The sequence below is a fragment of the Carcharhinus amblyrhynchos genome, chromosome 10, assembly GCF_965287045.1.
Source record: "Carcharhinus amblyrhynchos chromosome 10, sCarAmb.v2.hapA, whole genome shotgun sequence".
NCBI lineage: Eukaryota > Metazoa > Chordata > Chondrichthyes > Carcharhiniformes > Carcharhinidae > Carcharhinus > Carcharhinus amblyrhynchos.
The window spans coordinates 85467306-85493989 of NC_137333.1; the positions used below are offsets into that span (position 1 = coordinate 85467306).

At 43.6% G+C, this 26684-nt stretch overlaps 2 protein-coding genes across 3 annotated transcripts in view; both read left to right on the forward strand.

Annotated features, from left to right (window-relative positions):
* The first annotated feature begins 1179 nt into the window (after positions 1 to 1179).
* Positions 1180 to 22591, forward strand: LOC145349134 (cytoskeleton-associated protein 2). The gene is made up of 9 exons (XM_080197513.1): positions 1180 to 1424; positions 1580 to 1670; positions 7031 to 7097; positions 8276 to 9264; positions 10806 to 10995; positions 11901 to 12071; positions 16729 to 16801; positions 20625 to 21153; positions 21424 to 22591. The coding sequence occupies exons 1-9, from the start codon at positions 1373 to 1375 to the stop codon at positions 21644 to 21646; spliced, it is 2385 nt and encodes a 794-aa protein (XP_080053639.1). The 5' UTR covers positions 1180 to 1372; the 3' UTR covers positions 21647 to 22591.
* Positions 22592 to 26171: 3580 nt separating this feature from the next.
* nek3 (NIMA related kinase 3) overlaps positions 26172 to 26684 on the forward strand; it is a 31447-nt gene continuing 30934 nt past the window's right edge. For both annotated transcript variants that reach the window (XM_080197514.1, XM_080197515.1), the window contains exon 1: positions 26172 to 26249. The gene's annotated coding sequence lies outside the window, so the exon portion shown is untranslated. The remainder of the gene's footprint in view (positions 26250 to 26684) is intronic.

The window sequence follows — 26684 nt, forward strand, 5'->3', positions numbered from 1 at the left end:
TCAGCACTGGAATAAGCACAGGGATCAAACAAGTTTCCTTCTGAATTGCAACTTCTATCGTTTATATTCATTTTGCCTTTATTGAGTTTGAACAAATGTTGGTTTCGACCATAGTTCAAGTAGTTTGCAATAAGAACCCCAAATACTGAACACCATTGTATATTACCCTCTGATAGCTGGCAGCCCATTCCCATGTGGGTGCAGCATTTTGTACTGCTTATGATGCTGCTCAATCACATGACCACATTAAAGCTGGATACCTTATCTCTGTTGATATTGTGATCCAGTTCATGTGGTAATCTGAAGGTAAACACTGCCCCATAGAGTTCACAGCTCCCTGCACAAACTCAGTTTGGTCTGTGCCTGCTGGTTTTGAATGCGAGGTGCTTCTGACATTGCAATCCAGCAAATGTACCCTTGACTGAGGCCCCCACAGTTGTCACGTTTAGACAGCAACGCCCAGGTCCAAACTGACAGAACATCTCCCTGTCCCTGTGTGGGTTTGCTCCGGTGTCCTCCCACAGACCAAAGGTGTGCAGGATAGGTGGATTAGCCGTGCTAAATTGCCCTTTAGTGTCCCAAGATGTGTAAATTAGATGGATTAAGCCATGGGATAATTGATTTATTATTATCACATGTATTAATATAGTGAAAAGTATTGTTTCTTACACGCTATACAAAGCATATTGTTCGTAGAGAAGAAAACGTGTGGGGTTACGGGGATAGAGCAGGAAGGGAGAGGTCCTGGATGAATTACTCTGTCAGAGACTCGGTGCAGACTTCTGCATTATAAGGATTCTATGAAAGAGAGACTCAATAATCACATACCTGATGTGGTTAAGCACATCAAGTCAGCAGAGACACTTGCAATCAGAGTTGGCAAGCCTGCAATAAGGATACATAATGTTATGACAGCAGAGGGTAGGCATGAGACCGTCACGCGCCTCAACGTTCTCTTCTTGGCAACACCGCGTTCTAATTTCGAACCCGCTGACATTATCGTTCCAAGGCGCCTGCGCAGCTCCGGTCGCATTGTTACCACTCTCCTCCTCGTGCGCATGCTCACAGCTCGGCCCGCGCAGCCGAGGGGGTTTCCAGGCGAGCGGATTGGTCAGTTTGAGAGAGCACAGGGTGGAGTGTAGCCAATCAGCTGGAGGGAGCCAAAATCAAACGGAAAAGCCAACTGAGCCGGAGAGCCTGGAAAACAGACCAGAGAGACTGGAAAAAAAGCAGCGCCGGAGACAGAAAAGGACACTGGAAAACAGAGCGGGAGAGACCGGAAAACAGAGAGACTGGAAAACAGCAACGCCAGAGAGAGATCGAGAGAGTGTATGTGTGTGTGAAAGAGCGGAGGGACTGGAAAACAGCACTCATGGCACCTGTCCCCACTCCCTGCACCGCGGGGAAACCTCTGTCCTATGCAGGTATGTCACCCCAATGAGTTAGAAACTGCCCCTGCTCCGGGACGTGTTGTAACTTCCCCAGCTCCATTCAATCGTATTTGCTGACAATTAACGCTACATTATAAATGTGTTTCACTGACAGTGGCATGTCTGCTTCTTTCTCATCTTTCCTGAAGATCAAAAGCGCAAGCAATTAGAAGACTACATCCAGAGGAAGAAGTCAGCCAACAATGTGGCGATCCAAGCCCGGAGCCGTTTGGCGAGCAGGTACCTATAGCCAAACTGTTAGGAATTCACATTCCGCCTCTTATCTAAACCCTCGACATTGCAACGTTTTCGGGAGGCCTGCCAGTTAGATGGTGGGAGGAATGCGGGCGGGGTCAGCTCTGTGAAATGACCAGTCTTAAATCTGATTATTATTTCTAATCCTTCATACAAACTGACATCCCTGAGCTCATATATTTTGAATTGTGGGAACGACTGGTGGAGCGTTGGAGATCTGAGGCTATGGTTGTGGAAGATGTTTCTAACTTGCAAATGCAACGTATAAAAATTTATTAGTAATTTTTTGTTTTTTATTGGTCTGGACCTTTCCTCAGACCGTTAAACCGTTTCAATATTTTCCCAGTTGTACAACATGCCAGTCTGCCTATCTTAGGTCTTCAAGTCTATGGCGCGTTCATCTGAACTAACATAACCCGCCCTTTCTGTTTTAGAGATAGTGTATTTCCACATAAAATAGTTATAGCACCGAGAGATACGGATAGCGGCACCTTGGCTCAGTGGTTAGCAGTGCTACCTCACAGCTCTAGAGACCCGGGTTCAATTCCCGGCTTGGGTCACTGTGCTGAGACTGCACGTTCTCCGTGTCTGCGTGGATTTCCTCCCACAGTCCGAAAAACGTGCTGGTTAGGTGCGTTGGCCGTACTATGCACTCCGTCTATGTATCCAAACAGGCAAGTGTGAAGCCTAGGGGATTTTCTCAGTAACTTCATTGCAGTGTTAATGTAAGCCTACTTGTGACACAAATAATAATAGATCATTCAGGCTTTCTGCAACACACTATAGCCCCCTCCCTGGCCTTTACTGTCATCCTGCAAATGTTTTCAGATAATCATCGACTGTGTTTTGGAAACCACGACTGCATCTACCTCCACCACACATTCCAGATCATAACTACTTGATGTTTAAAATCATTTTTTCCCTTATTTGGTTCTTTTGTTCACATTAAACTTTAATCAAAATCTTTCCGTTAATGGGAACAATTTCTGTTTACTCTGTCCAGTCACCTCATGATTTTTAACACTTAGCATTATCCTTGATCTCTAAGAACAGCCCTAGTTTCTCCAATCTATCCCGTGCAACTTAAATCCCTCTTCCCTGGAACCATTCTTTTAAATCTTTTCCGCACTCTCTCTGAACCTCTCTATATATATTCTTGGGTCCCATATGCCCCCTGAGCTGTATTCTTGCCCTGTGCTATCACCTTCAATGATTTGTGTACATATGCCTGTATCCTCTATAGAATTGCACCCTTTATTTTGTCTTGTTTTTGAAGCCAAACTGCATTGAGTCACACTTAACGTTGAAATAAAAAAAACCATGAAACTCCCCACTTGAAGCTGGGCTAGCGCTTAATATAAAAAAGGATAGCAAAAGTTTTATAAATATATAAAAAGGAAGAGGCTGGCTAGGGTGAATGTTGGTCCCTTAGAGGATGAGAAGGGGGACTTAGTGGTAGGGGATGGGGATATGGCGGAGGTCTTGAATAACTTTTTTGTTTCGGTCTTCATGGAGGAGGACGTGAATAATTTGCCGGATGTTAGAGATGGAAAGGTGGTAGGACTGGAGGGTCTCGATGACATTACTGTTACTAGAGAGGTGGTGCTCGACAGACTGGAGGGGCTGATTGTGGACAAGTCCCCAGGACCGGATGGAATGCATCCGAGGGTCCTGAAAGAAATGGCGGAGGTGATAGTCGATGCCTTGGTGGTTATTTTCCAGACGTCGCTAGATTCCGGGGAAGTGCCGGAAGATTGGAAAACGGCTAATGTTACGCCATTGTTTAAGAAGGGTGCCAGGCAAAAGGCGGGGAATTATAGGCCTGTTAGTTTAACGTCTGTTGTAGGTAAAATGTTAGAATCCGTCATCAAGGAGGAAATAGCGAGGCATCTCGAGGGGAACTGCTTGATAGAGCAGACGCAGCACGGTTTCCTTAAAGGGAAGCCGTGTCTGACAAACTTACTGGAGTTCTATGAGGATGTGTCTAGGGCGGTGGATAGAGGAGAGCTGGTGGATGTGGTCTTTCTGGATTTTCAGAAGGCGTTTGACAAGGTACCTCACAAGAAGTTATTACAGAAAGTCAGGGGGCATGGAGTTGGGGGTAGGGTGTTAGCGTGGATAGAGGACTGGTTGTCAAATAGGAGGCAGAGAGTGGGGGTCAATGGGTGCTATTTGGATTGGCGGATGGTGACTAGTGGAGTGCCCCAGGGGTCGGTGCTGGGGCCTCAGTTATTTACCATTTATATAGATGATCTGGAGGAGGGAACCAAGTGTAGGGTGTCAAAATTTGCTGATGACACCAAAATTGGTGGAAAGGCAAATTGTGCGGAGGGTGGGGAGAGTCTACAGAAGGATCTAGATAGGCTGGGCGAATGGGCCAGGAAATGGCAAATGGAATTTAATGTTGGCAAGTGCGAGGTGGTCCACTTTGGTAGGAATAATGGTAGGAAGGATTATTACTTACGTGGCGAAAAACTGCAGCAGGTGACGGTGCAGAGGGACCTCGGGGTCCTTGTGCATGAGTCGCAAAAACCCAGCTTGCAGGTGCAGCAGGTGGTCAGGAAGGCGAATGGGATGCTGGCCTTCATCGCGAGGGGGATTGAATATAAAAGTAGGGAGGTCTTGCTGCGGCTGTATAGGGCATTGGTGAGGCCGCAGCTGGAGTACTGTGTGCAGTTTTGGGCGCCGTACTTACGCAAGGATATTTTGGCCTTGGAGGGAGTGCAGAGGAGGTTTAGAACATAGCACATTAGAACATTACAGCGCAGAACAGGCCCTTCGGCCCACGATGTTGCGCCGATGTTTACTAGGCTGATGCCGGAGTGGAGGGGGTTGAGCTATGAGGAGAGGCTGAATAAATTAGGCTTGTACTCGTTAGAGTTTAGAAGAATGAGGGGAGATCTCATTGAGACGTATAAGATGATGAATGGGATGGATAGGATAAGAGGTGGAGAGACTCTTCCCGCTCAGAAAGGACAGTAGGACTAGGGGGCACAGCCTCAAGATAAAGAGGGGGGGCGGTTTAGAACGGTGTTGCGGAGGAACTTCTTCACTCAAAGGGTGGTGAATCTCTGGAATTCTCTGCCCGTTGAAGTGGTGGAGGCTGCCTCGCTAAATATTTTTAAGACGCGGGTTGATGGGTTTTTGATAAGAGAGGGGATTAAGGGTTATGGGGAGAGGGCGGGAATGTGGAACTGAGCCACGACAGATCAGCCATGATCTTATTGAATGGCGGGGCAGGCTCGAAGGGCTAGTTGGCCTACTGCTGCTCCTATTTCTTATGTTCTTATTCAAACATCACCCTATTCTTTATGCCAGTGTAATGACAACGGAAGGATTATACACTCTGAGTCTATGCCGATTGTATAAAAGCAGAAAAATTATTTTTCAGGAACAAATCAAGGATTAGGCCCTTTGGCATTTTGAGACGACTGTGCATTTTGATAAGATCATGGCTGATCTAATTGTGACTTCAACTCTACTCCCTTGTCTATCAAAAATCTATTTAACTCTGCTTTGAATAAGTTCAATGATCCAGCAGCCCTGCTCTTTGGGACAGAGAATTCCACACACTAATGACCCACTTGAGACAAAAGTTCTCTTCATCTCCATCTTACATGGACGGCACTTATTTTTAAACTGGCTGTTGTTGCTGAATGCCTTGCATTCCTTTTTGGAACAAAGGTGTGCCAATTTTCAATTTGTGAATCCTCTTGATATTACGTCCCGTAGTTAAGGAAGATTGTATACTTCAATGCACTTGTTCCTATCCTGTGACCAGCAGCTTTTGAGTACAGACAGCCTTTCTATTATCTCTTCTTAATCCATTTTTACCTAACCCATGCCTCTTTCACCAAGACCTGGGCAGCATCATCTACCTCGGTTAAGACAGATGCAAAGTATTTATTTCGTACCTCAGCTACGCTTCCTGCTTCCATGTGTACATTCCCTTTAGTTCCCTAATCGGCTACATCACTCATTTTCCAACTTTTTACTATTAATATTCCAATAGAATTTTTTTTTTTAGCCACCAGTCTCCCTCAGTAGATACTTTATTTTCCATTTTTTTTTCACTTTCCCTCTGAGCTTTCCGCATTCAGCCAGGTTCTCCCTTTTATTATCAACCTGATTTTTCTGCCATATGCATCATTTCTTTTACTTCATCTTGGTTTTTCTCCCTCTCGCTCATCTCTTTGCAGCCTCCGTCTGTGTCCTCTTCACAGCTTGCATTCCCACTTCATTTTATATCATCAGAAAACTTAGCTACATCAATCGCCCTCTTCATCTAAGTTGCTACTATGGATCATAAACAACTGAGGTCCCAGCACTAATTCTTGAAGCACTCCACTAGTTATAACCTGCTGGCTACTGCATTCAACAACTGACCTGTCCTTTCTTGGATCTATTGAGTTAATTTAGCCATTCTGAAGAAGATATGAAATCATGCTTTGTTACAATGATGGAGGCGGGTGGTTTTTCAAGGGGTTAAGTGAAAAATACTAATGAAAACAGGCTGGTCAGTCCAAGTACATGTTGGTGATTATCCTCCACACTACTAGTGGCCTTAAACCCAAATTCCTGCCCAGTTTTCCCAAATCCCTTTATTTCCCCCTCTCCTTCCATTACCTGACTAACCTATTTTAAATGTTGGCATTTTCTGAAATCTTGCCTTTCATTCCATTGACTCCATTCCACTGTCTTGCTATCGTCTGTGCTCCATCATAAAAATCTCCAGCTTTTGATCCTTTTTTGCACGTCTATGATGTGGAGGCAATGAATTTTCATCCAAAAAGGTAAAGTTGCCATAGTCCCAGGTGACCATAGGCTGTCCTCCCATTTGAGGTGGGAGAGCTGACTGGTGATGATTTAACCTGAGGATCACCACACTTCAGGTGAAGGGCAAGGTTGAGAAGCTGGGGCCTTCATGAATAACCTCAGCTGGTACAGGAATTGAACCCATGCTGTTGGCATTGCTCTGCATCAACTGTCCAGTTGACTGGGCTAAGTTGACACTATCTAAAATAGTATATGAACAGCACCTGACTTGTTGATTCTATTCAAGTGGCCTTCACAATTACCTTTGGTCCACTGATATATGGTTCACCTCTGATTTAATGAACACCAGTTGGTAATTAGCAATTTTATAACTGCTCACTCCCCTCATGATGCTGTCTTTTCATTGTGATGTCATAACAGTGAAAATATCTTTTAAAAATATAACTATCTCCCTACAAATATTAAATGTTATTTTTGAATGTTAATGATGCCAATACATGTCTATTTTGTAAGCTAGTTGATTTGACTGCGACAATGCCTCTCTGATTACATTGACTTTTTTTTCGAAGGGTATACTTGAAAGACAAGACAAACTTTGAGAAATTTCAGGCTTTTAAATGGCAGGGAGAAGCAAAGGTGGGTACAGAGAAGAAATGTATATTGCTTCCTATTGATGTGTTGCCTGTTTAAGTTTATTTATTAGTGTCGCATATAGGCTTGCATTAAGATAAACGCAAAATACGGCAGATGCTGGAATCCGAAACAAAAACAGAAAAATGCTGGAAAATCTCAGCAGGCCTGACAGCATTTGTGGAGAGAGACTTGTTATGAGACTTGAAACGTTGACTCTATGCTCTCTCCACATATGTTGTCTGACCCGCTGAGATTTTCCAGCATTTTTCTGTTTTTGTTAAAGCCTGCATTAACATTTCAATGAAGTTACTGTGAAGATCCCCTAGTCACCACACTCTGGCACCTGTTCGGGTACACTTAGGGAGAATTTAACATGACCAAGGCACCGAACCAGTACATCTTTCGGAATTGTGGGAGGAAACCTAAGCACCCGGAGGAACCCCACAGACACGGGAAGAACGTGTACGTTCCGCACAGACGGTGACCCAAGTCAGGAATGGAACCTGGGTCCCTAGCACTGTGAGGTAACAGTGCTAACCACTCTGCCACCGTGCTGACCTTGAATTTGGGGATTTGACAGAAGTTGGATTAGCCTCAATTGATGATGAATTGCAGGGCATATGCGATTTCTTAAATTCTTGTAACACAGTCTAAATGTGAATGCAGACCTTCACAAAGCATATTAATGTTGAGTTTTTTTCTAATACATTGTATCAACTGGCTCCAAGACTGTGTACAGATTTCCATGTTCTGTTTCATAAACTTGTCTCTTTGCAATATAAAGTAACAAAACAAAAGTCACAAAAATTGATGAAGCTGTGAGGTAAATTTTTAAATAAAAATTAAAGGTCTACTGAGAAAAACCAGAATAAATTAGGCAAAAACAGATCGCACCAATGGACACATTTCAACTGGGGTAAAAATGATTGAATAGCTTCAAGTGTTTGTTTCTTGCCTTCCATTTTAAAGGCTAATTTGCCAATAATGGGCAAGACATATTTTCTTTGGAGCAATATTGCACCTATTTAACTGGGGAAACACAACAATTGGTTTAAGATGCTTTTTGAGTGAAGGTCCTGAGAGTGTTCAGCGAATGGGCCTGGACAGCTCCATCTGTAGAGATGGGAACTGGTTATGTGTTTAGACAAAACAGTAACATTTTCTCTTGACTTCCTTTTTAGGTAACTGGAGGGGCAAAAATTGAGTCAAAAGAAACTATTCAAAATAAATTGGTGCAAAATAGAACCATATCCCAATCCTCTAATCCACCTAAATCCGCATCGTTGATGCAAGGGACAAACCCAATTCTCGAGCATACTAACTTGGCTACCGGTGAAACCGAAATGCCTGCTGAGCAAATCTCTCCACCGGAGAAACTGCTACCATCTGCCCAAGAAAACAATTTGAAAGTAGGCCAAAAATTGAAAGGAAATAGCAGTGTAACTATAAACAAAACCAAAGTACCCAGCCAGCAGAGCGTTGAATCCGAAAAACTGCCATTTGACCAAAAGACCCATTCTGATGTGGAACAAAAAGTAAAGCTAAAAACTCAAGCAAAATTGCATAAAGTCACCCTCAGCCAGTCCTTCCTTGCAGTCAAAAATGAGCGATCTAGATTAATGATGGCTGAAAAGAGCAATAAACCAAAGCCACCTAATTCTACCGCTAAGAAGTCTGTAGCAGGCTCGTTTCGCGGTAAGATTGTAGAATCCAAAATCCAATCCTTTCGATTGGGTTCCCAACAAAAGGAGAGGAAGCAGGAGAAATCTGACCTAGTGACACATGCCTCAGAGATGCCCAGTAAAGAATCCAGAGGCATACTGCACAAGCCTCGACCAAAGGGGGTGGAAAATATGCAACCTGTGAGGAGGACATTAAATGTCACGTCCCATAGTAAACAAAAGAGTTTAACTGCAGCTCCCGGCCTCCGTACCTCAAGCAGCCAGAAACCACTTGTAACTGATGTGCTAAATATAAAAATAGATTTTAAACCAACGGGCCATGGTGATGCTGCAATTGTGACAAGTCGAACAGTAAGTGCAAAGAAAATTACTGCACCGTTCCCAAACTCCTCCAGAGGTGTACTTGCAAGACACCCAGCATGGAAGCCTTCAGGTGTTGGTGGCAACAATAAACTCATGAAACAGAAAGGATCCATAGAAGAAAAAAGGTAATTTTTATTTTTTTTAAATTATCGTCAGCATCTGGTAATCTCATTTGGTAGCAATAATTGATGATGTGAAGCTTCTATACAACTGAAGCAAGACCTCATTATTCCTTTATTCAAGTCCTCTTGCAATAGGGGCTAACATTCCATTAGCTTTCCTAATAGCTTGTTGTACCTACATACATGTATTCAGTGACTTCTAGACAAGGACCACCACAGGAACTTGTTTTATTCTATACAGGATGCTGGTGTCACCAGCTAGGAACAAGATTAGGCCATTCAGCCCATCAAGCCTACACTGCCATTCAATACAATCATGGCTGGTCAGACACTTCACTATCTTTTATCCACACCATCCCCAGAACCTACTGTTATTGCTAATCAGAATTCTATCAATCCGTACCTTAAACACACTGAGCTTCCAAAGCCCTCTGGGATAGAGAATTCCAAAGATTCACAGCCCAGTGTGTGAAGAAATTTCTCCTCATCTCTGTCGAAGTGACTTTCCCTTCATTATGAAATTCTGCCCCCTGGTTTTAGACCCCCCACCAAAGGAAGCATCTTGCTACACTTACCCTGTCTGTCCTGTTAAATATTTTGTAGGTTTCAATGAGATCACCTCTCATTCTTCCAAATTCTAAAGAATACAGGCCCAGTTTGTCCAATCTCTCCTCACAAAAGAGTTTTGCCATCTCCGGTACAAATCTGGTGAACCTTTTGTCCGCTCCCTCTGTGGCAATAATATCCTCTCTGTGGTAAGAGGACATCACAGTTCGCCAGGTGTGGTCTAACCAAGCTTCTATACAGTTGAAGCAAGACCTCTCTACTCCTTTACTCTTGCGATAGAGGCTACCATTCCATTAGCTTTCCTAATAGCTTGCTGCACCTACGTGCATGCCATAAGTGACTTCTGGACAAAGACCATCATGGGAATTTGTTTTATTCTTTCACAGGACGTTGGCGTCACTGGCTAGGCTGGCATTTTTATGCCCATCTCTAACTTAGAAGGGCATCTTGACAAATACGTGAATAGGATGGGAATAGATGGATATGATTCCCGGAAGGTTTCGGAGTTTTAGTTCAGTCAGGCAGCATGGTCAGTGCAGGTTGGAAGGGTCAAAGGACCTGTTCCTGTGCTGTAATTTTCCTCCACCTGTGTTCGAACAGGTTTACTTTGCTTTTAGACAGTCGTCAAACTGAATCAAGTATTGACCTATTGTATATTCTCAAATATATCACTTTTCTTTAAAATGCTGGGGTTACATTTGTTTTACTAGTTTACAATAGCTCATAAATTTGCCCACCATTTGAGGGGTAATGTTCAATTGAAACGGAATTACTCCTCATTTCTTTGGGTTTTAGGATATTTTTCCTGGGGGGGAAAAATGTTGAAATATTGAACAAGCATTGCAAGCCATATTTTCCAGCCAATGTTTGATGTTGTGGGTATTTTTAATATATTAACAGAAAATCATTCAGTTCCAAAGGTTTATGATGGCTTCATTTTTATACTTTGATTTATTTGACATAATTTTATCCCAAAGTGGAACACAACTAGCGGCATCAAAAGGAAAATTGTTAAAAAGACCAACAACGACACCCTTGCAGAGAAAGAAAGTTGCAGAAGAACCGGTGAAATCACTTTGGACAACAATTGTTGAGGAGGAAAACCAGAATGAACTCGTGAGCGAAATCAACCGGACTCTTTCCGAATGCCTGAAACGGATTAATGAGGTAAGGTTGAATTGAGTTTCTTCCTTTTTGATGGGAAGAAACTAAATAATTAGATGGATTGTGAAGGTGAAAACAGCACTCTCCAAGACTTGACAAAGATTATAGGAAAGTATTGAGTGAGGTGGGGACAAAGGCATCACAAATTACCAAGGGCTCATATACTGATGTAGAAATCAAGGGTACCCCTTAGAGGTGTAAATTCCCCACAGAGCAGAAGGAGGCCATTTGGCCCATTGAGTCTGCACCAACTCTGAAACACTATCTTACCCAGCATCCCCCATCCCCGTAACTGAGCATTTACCATGGCTAATCTACCTGCACATCCTTGGACACTAAGGGGAAATTTAGCATGGTCAATCCACCTAACCTGCAGATCTTTGGATAGGGGGAAATTTAGCATTGCTAATCTACCTAATCTGCACACTTTTTGGACTGTGGGGGGGTGGCGGGGGGAACGACCACACAGACGCAGGGAGAACATGCAAACTCCACACAGACGGTCACCCAAGGCTGGAATTGAACCCAGGTCCCTGGCGCTGAAAGCAGTAGTGCTAACCACTGTAGCCCGGTTGACCAGAAAAGGCTTGACCTGATAACATTCAGTCAACAAAATATTGCTATATACATCAAGTAGTAGCCAGCTGGGTCATAGGATGTGGCTTCTAAGAGATTAAGGTTTCCATTTCCCATTCGACTGTAAGTTTTCAAGATATTAGATAGTTCAAGGAGTTTGGCTAAGCTAGGCAGTTTATTTGCTTTTTAGTCTGAGTGCAGGAAGTTCCTTGAGTATAATTTCCAGGGAAAGGGAAGCATGTTTTTTTTTATTTTGCTTTCTGGGCTGGCCAATCCACGAAGTGGAACATTGATGTGGATTTTGCAAATCTGAATTTATATTGTCTCTTCAGGGTTGCCCAAGTGAAGATTGTTTGCAGACCCTTCAGAGTTTCATTGAGAGTGTTCCAAAGGCTAAGAAGTTTGCAAGGTACTGGATCTGCCTCGCACATCTTGAACAGCGCAAAGGATCAGTCCACGATGTCATGACTATTTATGAACAAGCTATTAAGATCGGGGCACAGGTACTCTTGCCTTATTTTTCTACAATCCTGAAAACTGGGATAGAAATGAAACAACTGTCTTTTTAATTCGACACTCTACAAATTCTCGGGTGACATATTGGGTTTATCGCTTAAGTGAGAGAGACTAAAGTTATGCCATATTAATGGCAAAATGTTAGTTTGTCTAAATTTGTGCAATCTATTCTTTACAGTACCAGCACATGGATCTTCTGTTCTTTCTGTAAATGCAGACATATTGCTGAGGCAGGAAACATGGCATGATAACCAATGATTTGAGTTAGATTGGACCAGCCTACTATAGGGAACCTTATTAAATGCCTCACTAAAATCCATGTATATGATATCAACTGCTCTCCCTTCGTCTACGCACTTAGTTACCTCCTCAAAGAATTCAATCAAATTTGAGGCAAGACCTATCCCTCACAAAACCGTGCTGACTATCCTGGATTAAGCGGCATCGTTCCAAATCATCATAAATCCTATCCCTGAGGACCTTTTCCATTAACTTACCAACCACCAAAGTAAGACTAACTGGCCTATAAATACCAGGGTCATTCCTATTTCCTTTCTTGAAGATAGGAACAACATTCGCCACTCTCCAGTCCTCTAACACAATCCCCGTGGACAGTGAGGACCCAAAGATCAAAGCTAAAGGCTCCACAATCTCATCTCTTGCCTCATAAAGTATCTGAGGATGTATCCCATCTGGCCCAGGGGACTTAACAATCCTCAGGTTTTTCAAAATTGCTAATACATCTTCCCTCAACATCTACCTCCTCCATCCTACCAGCCTGTATCACACTCTTATCCTCAAAAACATGGCCCTTCTCCTTAGTGAAGACTAAAGAAAAGTATTCTTTCAACGCCTCACCTATCACTTCTGACTCCATGCATAAGTTCCCACTACTATCCCTGACCGGCCGTAACCTCACCCTGGTCATTCTTTTATTTCTCAATAAAATGAGAAAAGACGTGATGCCTTTATTCAAGAAAGGAGAGAGGCAAAACGTGGGAAAGTTGCTGGAGTCAATCATTAAGGAGACTGAGCATCTGGAAAAGCAAAGCTCAGTTCACCAGTGTCAGCACAGTTTTGTGAAGGGCAAGTCTTGTTAGACAAACCTGCTAGAGTTCTTTGAGGATGTAACCAGCAAGATAGATAATGGGGATCCTGCAGATGTGATCTATCTGGACTTCCCAAAGGCTTTTGATAAGGTGCCACACAAGACACTGATCCAGAACGTTAGATCCCAAAGGGTTGGGGGTAGAGAAATGGCTTGGATTAAGAATTGGTTGATTGATATAAGTCATGATGTGGAGATGCCGGTGTTGGACTGGTGTAAACACAGTAAGAAGTCTGACAACACCAGGTTTAAGTCCAACCAATTTATCGGTTGGATTTAAGCCTGATGTTGTCAGACTTCTTACTGTGATTGATAGAAAGCAGAGGGTTGAAATAAATGGGTACTTCTCCACTTGATCTGTAACTAGTGGGGTCCTGCAGTGTTCAGTTCTCAGATCACAACTATTTACAATCTATATCATTGATCTACACCTAGGAACAGAGTGTAACATAGTGAAATTTGCTGAAGACGTGAAAATAGGTGGGAAATCAGGCTATGATGAGGACTGGAGGGGCTGATTGTGGACAAGTCCCCAGGACCGGATGGAATGCATCCAGGGTTCTGAAAGAAATGGCGGAGGTGATAGTGGATGCCTTGGTGGTTATTTTCCAGACGTCGCTGGATTCCAGGGAAGTGCCGGAAGATTGGAAAGCGGCTAATGTTACGCCGTTGTTTAAGAAGGGTGCCAGGCAAAAGGCAGGGAATTATAGGCCGGTTAGCTTAACGTCTGTTGTAGGTAAAGTGTTAGAATCCGTCATCAAGGAGGAAATAGCGAGGCATCTTGAGGGGAATTGCTTGATAGAGCAGACGCAGCACGGTTTCGTTAAGGGGAAGTCGTGTCTGACAAATTTACTGGAGTTCTATGAGGATGTGTCTAGGGCGGTGGATAGAGGAAAGCCGGTGGATGTGGTCTTTCTTGATTTTCAGAAGGCGTTTGACAAGGTACCTCAAGAGGTTATTGCAGAAGGTTAGGGGACATGGAGTTGGGGGCAAGGTGTTAGCGTGGATAGAGGATTGGTTGTCAAATAGGAGGCAGAGAGTGGGGGTCAATGGGTGCTATTCGGATTGGCAGTTGGTGACTAGTGGAGTGCCCCAGAGGTCGGTGCTGGGGCCTCAGCTATTTACCATTTATATAGATGATCTGGAGGAGGGAACCGAGTGTATGGTGTTGAAATTTGCTGATGACACCAAGATTGGTGGAATGGCAAATTGCGCGGAGGGTGTGGAGAGTCTGCAGAAGGATCTAGGTAGGCTGGGCGAATGGGCCAGGAACTGGCAAATGGAATTTAATGTTGGCAAGTGCGAGGTGGTCCACTTTGGTAGGAATAATGGTAGGAAGGATTATTACTTACTTGGCGAAAAACTGCAGCAGGCAATGGTGCAGAGGGACCTCGGGGTCCTTGTGCATGAGTCGCAAAAACCCAGCTTGCAGGTGCAGCAGGTGGTCAGGAAGGCGAATGGGATGCTGGCCTTCATAGCGAGGGGGATTGAATATAAGTAGGGTGGTCTTGCTGCGGCTATATAGGGCATTGGTGAGGCGCAGCTGGAGTACTGTGTGCAGTTTTGGGCGCCGTACGTACGCAAGGATATTTTGGCCTTGGAGGGAGTGCAGAGGAGGTTTACTAGGCTGATGCCGGAGTTGAGGGGGTTGAGCTATGAGGAGAGGCTGAATAAACGAGGCTTGTACTCATTAGAGTTTAGAAGAATGAGGGGAGATCTCATTGAGACGTATAAGATGATGAATGGGTTGGATAGGATAGAGGTGGAGAGACTCTTCCCGCTCAGAAAGGACAGTAGGACTAGGGGGCACAGCCTCAAGATAAAGGGGGGGCGGTTTAGAACAGAGTTGAGGAGGAACTTCTTCACTCAAAGGGTGGTGAATCTCTGGAATTCTCTGCCCGTTGAAGTGGTGGAGGCTACCTCGCTAAATATTTTTAAGACGTGGGTTGATGGGTTTTTGATAAGAGAGGGGATTAAGGGTTATGGGGAGAGGGCGGGAATGTGGAACTGAGCCACGACAGATCAGCCATGATCTTATTGAATGGCGGGGCAGGCTCGAAGGGCTAGATGGCCTACTCCTGCTCCTATTTCTTATGTTCTTAGATAAAAAGTTTACAAATGGATATTGACAGGCTAGGGGAATGGGCCAGAATCTGGCAGGTGGAGTTTAATGTGGATAAATGTGAGGTTATCCGTTTTGGCTGGAAAAATAGAAGGGCAAATTACTATTTAAATGAGAAACTGATTTAGAAAGCATCTGTGCGGAGTGATCTGGTGTCCTTGTCCATGAGCCTCAAAGTGGGTATGCAAATGCAGAATGATATAAGGAAGCAAATGGAATCTTGGCATTTATTGCAAAGGGTTTAGAGTGAATAAGTAGAGAAATGTTGTTACAACTGTATTGGTGAGAGCACGCTTGGAGAAGTGTGTTCAGTTTTGGTCACCTTGTTTGAGGAAGGATGTGGTGGCACTGGAGGCAGTTCAGAAGAGGTTCACTAGATTGATTCCAGGTTTGAAGGGGTTGTCATATGATGAGCGGTTGAGTAGCTTGGGTTTGTACTCGCTGGAGTACAGAAGAACGAGGGGAAATTTGATTGAGGGAAATAAGATATTCAACAGGATTGATAAAGTAAATGTTAACCAAATGTTCCCCCTTCTAAAACAGTCTAGGACAAGAGGTCATAGTTGTACAGTAAGAGGGCGGAGGTTCAAGACAGAGATAAGGTGAAGCTACTTTTCACAGAGGTTATCATAGATTCATTGAACCCCTACTGTGCAGAAGGAGGCCATTCGGCCCATCAAGACTCCACTGACCATAATCCCACCCAGGTTCTATTTCAGTAATCCCACATATTTACCCTGTTAATCCCCTGGTACTAGGTTCAGTTTAGCATGGCCAATCAACCTAACCCGCACATCTTTGGTCTGTGGGAGGAAATTGGAGCGCCCGAAGAAAAGCCACACAGACACAGGGAGAATGTGCGAACTCCACACAGACATGACCCGAGGCCGGAATAGAATTCGGATCCATGGTGCTGTGAGGCAGCAGTGCTCATCGTTGTGCTCCCATGCCAGTTGTGAATCTAAGGAACTCACTGCCCTGGAGGTCTGTAGATGCAGAATCAATGGATTCAAGAAAGATAGATAAATATTTGATCAGAAGTGGGATAAAAGATTATGGGGGGAAAAGGCAGGAAAGTAGAGTTAGGGTGAGATGGAGATCAGCCATGATCATATGGAATGGTGGAGCAGGCTGAATTGCCTACTCTTGCTCCTAATTCCTATGTTCCTAACCACTGTGCCACTATGTCATGTAATATCTGTAAGTTAAGTGTTTAAACAAAGTGATTTTCTCTTGATCTCCATGCATCATTTGCAGCAGGTTGGCTTGGGTTGATAACAGCATTTGCACACAATGAAGAAGAGCTATTTCACTCTTTGATGTATTTAATCCGGTCATGTTCATTATTGTGCAGAGCTTTCTGTCCTTAATCATGAATCTTTGAGATCTTGATCCCTTTTTTATTTTTTTTTAGCCTGCAGAGGAATTGCGTAATACGCTTGCAGATATTTTGAAAAACACTAAGACTCCCAAGAAACCAAATGATGGTGAGTTGGCACCTTCCCCAAGAGTCTATTCTGGCCAGTTGAGTCTTAACAGTGATTATCTAAGGAGTCACTATTACTAAGCTGATAGGGCTCGTCCCCTGACTAGTGTATGTACATTTTCCACCTGGAATAATAGTGTGTGGGAGCGGGAGACTTTTGGTGAGTGAAGGTTTTTTATCTGGATTCCTTTTGCCAGCTGTGGCTCAGTTGGGTAGCATTTCATCCCCGAGGGTTGAGAAACATATCAGCAATGATCGAATGGCAGAGCAGACTCAATGGGCTGAATGGGTTGATTCTGCTCCAATGCCTTATGATCTCCCTTCAAAGGAGAGAGAGCAAGTTATCCCCAGTGGCCAATATTTATTCCTCAATCAACAATAGACTATCTGATTATGATCACCGTTCCTCTGCAAATTGATCGCCACATTTGTGATGTTCAAAAATATTTCATTGGCTAGAAAATGCCCTCAAGGCGGCAGTCATGAAAGACACTGTATAAATGCAAGTCTTTTTGTCTTTGCTGTCATTGGCTGAAACCAATTATTTTATGACGTTAGTTTAAGTATAATTCAGTTGGACACATTGGCCAATATAGGAATCATAGAATCCCGACAGTGCAGAAGGAGGCCATTTGGCCCATCGAGTCTGCACCGACCACAATCCTACCCAGGTCCTATTGCCATAACCCCACATATTTACCCTGCTAATCCCCCTGACGTAGGGTCAATTTAGCACAGCCAATCAACCTAACTCGCACATCTTGGACTGAGAGGAAACCAGAGCACCTGGAGGAAACCCACACAGAGACAGGGAGAATGTGCAAACTCCGCACAGACAGTGACCCGAGGCCGGAATTGAACCCAGGTCTCTGGAGCCGTGAGACACCAGAGCTAACCACTGCCAGCATGCCGCCCAAAGGAAGCAACAATTGATTTGACGTAAGTTGTTGGAATAACTTTCCCAGCAGCAAATACCCCGTAGCTCTCAAATCCGTTGACTGGAGCGTTTCACCCATCAAACAACAAGAATAAAGAACAAAGAAAATTACAGCACAGGAACAGGTCCTTCGGCCCTCCAAGCCTGCCCCAACCATGCTGCCTGACTTCACTAAAACCCCTACGCTTCCGGGAACCATATCCCTCTATTCCCACCTCATTCATGTACTTGTCAAGACGCCCCTTAAAAGTCACTACCATATCCGTTTCCACTATCTCCCTGGCAATGAGTTCCAGGCACCCACCACTCTGTGTAAAAAAAAAGAAATCTGCCTCGTAAGTACAGTTTTGGTCGCCGCACTTACGCAAGGATATTTTGGCCTTGGAGGGAGTGCAGAGGAGGTTCACTAGGCTGATACCGGAGTTGAGGGGGTTGAGCTATGAAGAGAGGCTGAATAGACTGGGCTTGTACTCGTTAGAGTTTAGAAGGATGAGGGGGGATCTTATTGAGACGTATAAGATGATGAATGGGATGGATAGGGTAGAGGTGGAGAGACTCTTCCCGCTCAGAAAGGACAGCAGGACTAGGGGGCACAGCCTCAAGATGGGGAGGGGGGGAGGGGAGGGGGAGGGGAGGGGGGGGGGGAGGGGGGGGGAGGAGGGGGAGGGGAGGGGGGGGGAGGAGGGGGAGGGGGAGGGGAGGGGGAGGGGGGGGGAGGAGGGGGAGGGGAGGGGGGGGGAGGAGGGGGAGGGGAGGGGGGGGGAGGGGGAGGGGAGGGGGGGGGAGGAGGGGGAGGGGAGGGGGGGGGAGGGGGGGGGCAGTTTAGAACAGAGTTGAGGAGGAACTTCTTCACTCAAAGGGTGGTGAATCTCTGGAATTCTCTGCCCGTTGAAGTGGTGGAGGCTACCTCGCTAAATATATTTAAGACGCGGGTAGATAGGATTTTGGTAGGCAAGGGGATTAAGGGTTATGGGGAGAAAGCGGGAAAGTGGAACTGAGCCACTTCAGATCAGCCATGATCTTATTGAATGGCAGGGCAGGCTTGAAGGGCTAGATGGCCTACTCCTGCTCCTATTTCTTATGTTCTTATGTTACATGTCTTAAAAATTGCCCCTCGCACCTTAAACCTATGCCCCCTAGTAATTGCCTCTTCCACTCTAGGAAAAAGCTTCTGACTATCCACTCTGTCCATGCCTCTCATAATCTTGTAGTCTTCTAGCAGGTCTCCCCTCAACCTCTGTTGCTCAAGTGAGCTCTCCTTGACTTCTGATTCTGAGAATGCTGCCATACCATCCAGGGACAGACAGACTGGGAGGCTCATGTGTATTGATCTTTGAAAGTAGCAGGATGTATTGGCAAAGCATTTGCAATCTTGGGCTTCATGAATAGAGGCATTGAATATTTAAAAAAAAAAGGAAGTTAGGCTGAGCCTTTCTAAAGCTCTGGTTAGACCCCTATTAGTGTATCACATCCAGTTCTGGTCACCACACTTTAGGAAGGACATGAGGGGCCTTGTGTGGGTACAGTGAGGGTTGAACAGAATATTTGCAGGATTTTAGCTCCAAGGTTAGCTTGGAGAAGCTGGGGTTGTTCTCCTTGAAGCAAAGCGGAGATATGACAGATATGTGCAAGTTTACAACTGGTTTGTATAAGATAGACAAGAACGAGTTGTTCCCATTAATTAATGGCGTGAAGACTAGGGGACACATTCAAGGTTTTGGGGCCAAGATATGCAGTAGAATTGTTTATTTTTGCAGTCAGTACTAATAACCTGGAATTTGTTGCTCATGACTGTGATGGGAAGAGAGACAATCAATGATTTCTAAAGGAAATTTGAGGAGCACTTGAAGGAAATAAACTGCAAAGTTATAGGATAGAGTGGGGAAATGGGACGGCCTGGATTAATTCACAGAGAATTGGTATAGATGCTGAGGCAAATGGCGTCTGGTGGGATAAATGACACTGTGTCAAGGCTACCGATTGGTTGATATCCACCTTCAAGATTCGCCACACAAATTTTTATCATAAGATTAATTTGAAGAATCTTTATTTCACCCTGAAGTGGGTAATCGGCCTGTTTTCCTTGAAATTCCTCATTGAGTGCCAGCATTCCCATTTCTTTTTCTTTGTTTTTCTTTTGAAGACACTCTTTTATAGCTGCATTTAGACTGGATTCCCAAAGAAAGCTTTGAATTCCCAACTTCACATCATTTGATTTGAGCATTGTCTAAATTATATCATTGGAGTATATTATGCTCATAATAAATAGGCCTTTGTGAGGGCTGCTTTTCCTGTATGTTTGTAATCCACAAATCAATTTATGATATTAGTGAGGAGCAGCTTAGTGGTTAGCTCTGCTGCCTCACAGCTCCAGGACGCCGGGTTCAATTCCTGGCTTGGGTCACTGTCTGTGCGGAGGAAATTCTGCATGAGTTTCCTCTGGCTGCTCCGGTTTTCTCCTACAGTCTGAAAGACATGTTGGTTAGGTGCATTGGCCATGCTAAATTCTCCCTCAGTGTACTTGAACAGGCACCTGAGTGTGGCGACTAGGGGAGTTTCATAGTAATTCATTGCAGGTTAATGTAAGCCTACTTGTGAAACTAATAAATAAATTTAAACTTTTATTCCAGGGATTGCAAAAAAAAAGTTTTGAAATGTGTTTTCTAGGATGACCACTAACCCTCTCCTGTCTCCCTCTCTGATGGATACCGAAACCGAATAGGTTTGTTTTGTTTGAGGGGAGTTTGATAGCAAATTCAATTCCTCATATGCTTACAATTAATCAGGATTTAAGTGGAAAAGTCCATTCAGAAGTTTTTTTAAATGATGTCAGGGAATCTCAGTGCAACATTATTGCAAGATTATGATCCACTCCTTGTCTCCATAGGAATAAACAAATCTGAAGATGATGGACCACAGAAAGATCCCAAACTGGAACCATATTGTGGGAGTGAACTGGTAGTTCCTGAAGATGATGAACAGAAGCTCTCTCAAGAGGAAACTGTGCACTGCACAAATGATGACTCAGATCCCCCTCTAGAGCGGCAAGAGACATGCATTGCTGCAACCAAAGAACTTTGTATTTCCAGAGAGAATGAAGAGGATCTCTTGGCTATTGTCACTGGTAATGAAGAGGATGATCTGACAGTGGATGAACAGTGGCTTCACACACAGCAAGAAGGGGAGCCCACGATAGGAAATCAGGAATCCCCTGAGGAGCAAGTGGCAGATGAAACCGATAATGAAGAGGGCTCTGAAGTGGAGACCAAAGAAAATGACGATGATGATGAAGGTACTTATGATGTTAAAGCTGAAAGCATGAAGACCCCTTTGAAGCAAATACTGACACCAAGTAAAGTACAAGAGAGAGGATCATCTGTTAAGTATAGTGTGAAAGCAACACCCAATATTCATTGGTAAGTATATTCTTGATTTTTAGCTGCTGTTCAAAAACAAAGCAAGTAATTGTGCACTTTTTAACTTGGACCTAGTTCCAGATGATGCTTAGCAAATGCTCTGCAGGATGGTTACATGTTTGCCTAGTTTGGCTCTGTAAAATATTTATAATTTTTATTCCCATCTGATTAATTTATTCAGTGACCAGAAAATTTTAAAATCGTATTGACTTTGCAAAAGGTGACTTAGTACAGTTCATCTTCTAACCTATTGAATCTCCTCTCCAACAGTGCTAAAAATGCAGCTCCAAGGGAAAAGATTAATCCTGTGATCAATGATTTGAAATTTCTGACTCCTGTGAGGCGTTCGCGACGCATTGAACACGTGTCTTCCCAGCTGCCATTGATGCTGCAGGATCATGACCCCTGTGTTTCCTCCTTGGAAGATCTGAAGAATTTGGGTGAAGGATCTACTGCCTACTCATTCAGGGTGAATAGTGCACTACCAGAATGAGCCAACATTTCAAATGAATAATATGGAGTTTCTGTTAACTTTTAATTAAATGCATCTTATGTTTCAAAGCACCATTTCATTCAAACATAATGCACCCTCTTTCTGCATAATTATTTCCTTGCCATTTCTAAACATATGTAACTTGCAGGTTATAGTACCTGTGACATAATAAAACTTGAAAAATTCTTCACTAATGTTAAAAACAAATTTTGACACAGTCACATTTGTGACAAAGAACCAGTGGCTTGGGGCAATGTTTAAGGAGGACCCAGGTAGCTGAAACCACTACCACCTGTGGTGCAGGAAAGGAGAGTGCTCCAGGCCAGAGTTATTAAGAATACTTTGGTGTACTATAGCACCACAAGAGGCTAGGATTTGAAACCATAGTTGTTTAATGCTATGACTTCTCTTGCCTTCTAGTTGAAGAAATCTGATAGTCAGCCTTTGCTTCAGTATTTTTAAGAGACTTTTTTCATGATTTTTTAAAAAATTAACATATGATCACAAACTATTGCATAGGAGACTGTGTTTGTAGGTGCATCTGTGTCTGTGGGACAGTCATGGGTGTTTGATAAAACTAATTTAAAGGTTTTTCTAGCTGATTTATCTTAGTCTGGTGATTGAGCTGGGATGAACACTAATTAATTGAAGGAAAACAACTATCTTGTCTGACTAATTTTTTTTAACATAAACACATTGGTGTTTTCCTTTTTAAAAGTTGCCTTTTCTGCTTGTGGAATAATGTTACATTTTTCACATTAATAAAACAATGAATTTCTATAGCTGGTTTATACACATTGCAATCTTAGGCAGCAACAAATCCAAATGAGCTTTTCACCCTCGAATAAAAACATTGTTTTGGCTTAGAATATTGTTTATCATTCTTACAAGAAGCCAATATATTTATCATTTCCATGTATTGTACTTGTCTTCATTAAATGGTTACTCTTTTGGATGAAGAATTTTCTTGAGTGTTGCTTATCTGGTGTTTGAGCAAAAGGTGGAAGTGATTTTTCTCTTTCCCTGCACTCCTCCCCCTTCCCTGGCACTGAGTACACTCCCAAAAAAAATTAACATTTATCCAGGACCAATGGATATTTCATTTAACAAATGAGTCACTGCAAACTCATCCTACAGGCATGGGGCATTGGAGGATGAATCAGTTAAAACCACTGCGAGAAAATGAGACCCATCAAGTTACCTCTTTGATGTGAATATTCAAGGTGCTAGGATTAATGCACTCTATTCATTTGTGGAACATGGGTGTCACTGGCTGGCCAGCATTTATTGCCCAAGGGCAGTTGAGAGTCAACCACATTGCTGTGGCTCTGGAGTCGCATGTAGGCCAGACCAGGTAAGGATGGCAGATTTCCTTCCCTAAAGGGCACTGGTGAACCAGATGGATTTTTCTGACAATCGACATGGTCCTCAGTAGATTCTTAATTCCAGATATGTTTTATTGAATTCAAATTCCACCATCTGCCATGGCAGGATTTGAACCCAAGTCCCCTGAGTTTCTGGATTAATTGTGTAGCGGTAATACCACTAGGCCATTGCCTCCTCTGGAGTAGTTTGGCTTAACAAATTGCAATACTCTATTCTTGATCAGTTTAAAATTGATTTGATGCAACAACAAATTTGTGGAAGTTTCTTCTTGTATACAATGCCATCCCTACACTTAGTCTGCTAAGTAGCTTATTTTGTAGGTTTTCGACACAACTTGTTTCTGTCTTTGATTATTTACCCACAAGAAGCTCCAATTTTGTTTCTAATTCTGTAGTGACTCAATATTAAGGGGATTTGTAGGGACACAATTAGTGGGGAGAAGGTGCCATTTTAAGTCCTCTATGATAAATAACACCTCATTCTGCACTTACCTCCTCCTCAATGAGCAGTATGCTTTGAGTGTGTAGCACACAAGAAACAATACTTTTCACTCTACTAATACATGTCACAATAATAAATCAAACTGGAAAGCTCTGTTACAGGAATACAGTATTGCAATAAAGGTAAAGTTGCCATTGTCCCAGATGATCATAAGTAGTGACTGGTGGTGATTTTAACCAGAGGATCATCACACCTCTGGCAGATGACAAGATTGAGAAGGTGGACCTTCATGAATAACCTCAGCCAGTTTGGGAATTGAATTCATACAGTTGGCATCACTGTGCATCACACATCAGCTGTCCAGCCAACTGAGCTAACCCACCTGCTGTTTTTAAATGGGATTTAAGAAAAAAATAATTTGCCAAGCTTTTACTTTGGAGATAAAAGGCAATATGCAACAACTGTTCTATGTTCATAATGCAGTTTTCAAAAGTCTATTCATTTGTTTACCAAATTTTTCATTAAGAGAATGGTTCCTGAACACACACACAATTGAATTTTCTTGGTAATAGCTTTGGATAATTTGGGTAGAGTGATCTGTTCCAAATTCTTAACTCCACTACAATTGCTACAAAATTAGAGTCTGATGCTAGTTCAGTTATCAAAATTAAAATGGCAAAAGTAGTTGTGATATTATAGCCAGAACTGGGAGTGACTCAATTGACTCCAGTTTTGCTGGGATTCCTTATTCCCATAAATGTTGCCTTGATATCAAGGGTGGTCACTCACCTCACCTCTGGAACTCAGCTCTTTTGTTTGAACCAAGGTTGTAATGAGTTCAGAGGCTGAGTAACCCTGGCAAAACCCAAACTGAGTGTCCATGAACAGGTTATTGCTGAGTACATGCTGGCTGACAGCATTGTTGATAACCCCTTCCGAAGGATCTAGATAGGCTGGGTGAATGGGCCAGGAAATGGCAAATGGAATTTAATGTTGGCAAGTGCGAGGTGGTCCACTTCGGTAGGAATAATGGTAGGAAGGACTATTACTTACGGGGTGAAAAACTGCAGCAGGCGACGGTGCAGAGGGACCTCGGGGTCCTTGTGCATGAGTCGCAAAAACCCAGCTTGCAGGTGCAGCACGTGGTCAGGAAGGCGAATGGGATGCTGGCCTTCATAGCGAGGGGGATTGAATATAAAAGTAGGGAGGTCTTGCTGCAGCTGTATAGGGCATTGGTGAGGCCGCAGCTGGAGTACTGTGTGCAGTTTTGGGCGCTGCACCTGCGCAAAGATATTTTGGCCTTGGAGGGAGTGCAGAGGAGGTTTACTAGGCTGATACCGGAGTTGAGGGGGTTGAGCTATGAGGAGAGGCTGAATAAACTGGGCTTGTACTCGTTAGAGTTTAGAAGAATGAGGGGAGATCTCATTGAGACGTATAAGATGATGAATGGGATGGATAGGATAGAGGTGGAGAGACTCTTCCCGCACAAAAAAGACAGTAGGACTAGGGGGCACAGCCTCAAGATAAAAGGGGTGCGGTTTAGAACAGAGTTGAGGAGGAACTTCTTCACTCAAAGGGTGGTGAATCTCTGGAATTCTCTGCCCGTTGAAGTGGTGGAGGCTGCCTCGCTCAATATTTTTAAGACGCGGGTTGATGGGTTTTTGATAAGAGAGGGGATTAAGGGTTATGGGGAGAAAGCGGGAAAGTGGAACTGAGCAGCGACAGATCAGCCATGATCTTATTGAATGGCGGGGCAGGCTCGAAGGGCTAGATGGCCTACTCCTGCTCCTATTTCTTATGTTCTTATGTTCTTCCACCACTTTACTGAAGGTCGAGAGTAGGCTGATGGTGCGATAATTGGCCAGGTTGGATCTGACCTGGGTTGCTTTTCACAAGGATGGTTCCAGAAATGAGGAACTTCAGTTATGAGGATAGATTGGAGAGGTTGGGACCATCCTTCTTGGAAGGCTGAGATAGAGGTGCACAAAAGCATGAGGGGACTGGACAGAGTAGATAGAGAGAAACTGTTCCCTCGTAAAAAGATCGAGAACAAGGGGATGCAGATTTAAAGTGATTTGCAAACGAAGCAAGTGTGATGGGAGAAAAAGTATTTTCACAAAGTGAATGGTTCAAAAATGGAATGTTCTGCCTGGAAGTGTAGTGGAGGCAGGTTCAATCGAAACATTCAAGGGGGTATTAGATGATAATTTGAATAGAAACAATGTGCAGGGGTACGGGAGAATGGCTCTAAGTCATGATGCTCACTTGATGAGCCAGTGTAGACGTGATGGGCCAAATGGCCTCCTTCTGTATTGTAACAGTTCTATGATTCAGTTATTCTTGATGTCCGGTGGAGTGAATCAAATCAGTTGAAGACTGGCATCTGTGATGATGGGGACCTCTGGAGAAGACATCTTTAAAAAGGGGACTTAGGCTAGCATGAAGATTTAACTTTCTGCGGCAAGTTTAATAAATACTCCATTATAAATGCACCAACTTCACGCCATTCACTAAAATTCAATTTCGAGACCAGCAGCCAGGTCTGGTACAGTGAGATATTGGTATAGAGCAATGCGATGGAGTTTAACAGTGCACCCATTCAGCACAATGCTGGACCATTTCCGCAACATAGCTTTGTTTTGACGGGAAGATCCTCTTGTATCAGTGAGTGAACCAAGGTTTCCACCTCCCCCGACACGTGATGATGGGAATGCCCACAATGGCTTCGGTTGTGTGTTATTTCCGGTTCGTGTAAAACTTGGGAAGTGGTTTACGAGTAAGTGTGATTTAATGTTTTATATAGATTTAACTGGCCGGTTAGTTTTCTATCCGTTCTTGAACCAAAGTGGCGGTGGGACCAGGAGCCCGGTTCTATACGGAAGCTGCTTTGTCACTCTCGGTAATGTTACATTAACCAGCTGACAGTGAATTCCTGACACTCTCCACAAACATGTTTCCACCCTGTCGGACAAAGAGGATAAGCAAAGAGCCATTTTTAAACATGGGGAGATTTCCAACTAGCTGATCACAGGGGTGGGTTATTTCGGAGAGTTTGTGATTGCAAATGATGGATTAATCCAACATTTCATCCCGACTAAAATATCAGTTCATGTCGTCTCCTTAACAAAAATGACTTGCCCTATTGTGTACCTTCCATCAACCAAGCTTACTATAATCCGAACATTCTGTATACTCTTTGTTGCCTCGGTTT

Bases quoted from the DNA above. Each gene is read 5' to 3' on its own strand.
- LOC145349134 (XM_080197513.1), top strand. From the start codon at position 1,373: ATGGCACCTGTCCCCACTCCCTGCACCGCGGGGAAACCTCTGTCCTAT. The intron at 1,671-7,030 runs GTACCTATAGCC...TTTTTTTCGAAG, and splicing joins CGGAGCCGTTTGGCGAGCAG to GGTATACTTGAAAGACAAGA. The intron at 16,802-20,624 runs GTGAGTTGGCAC...TTGTCTCCATAG, and splicing joins TCCCAAGAAACCAAATGATG to GAATAAACAAATCTGAAGAT.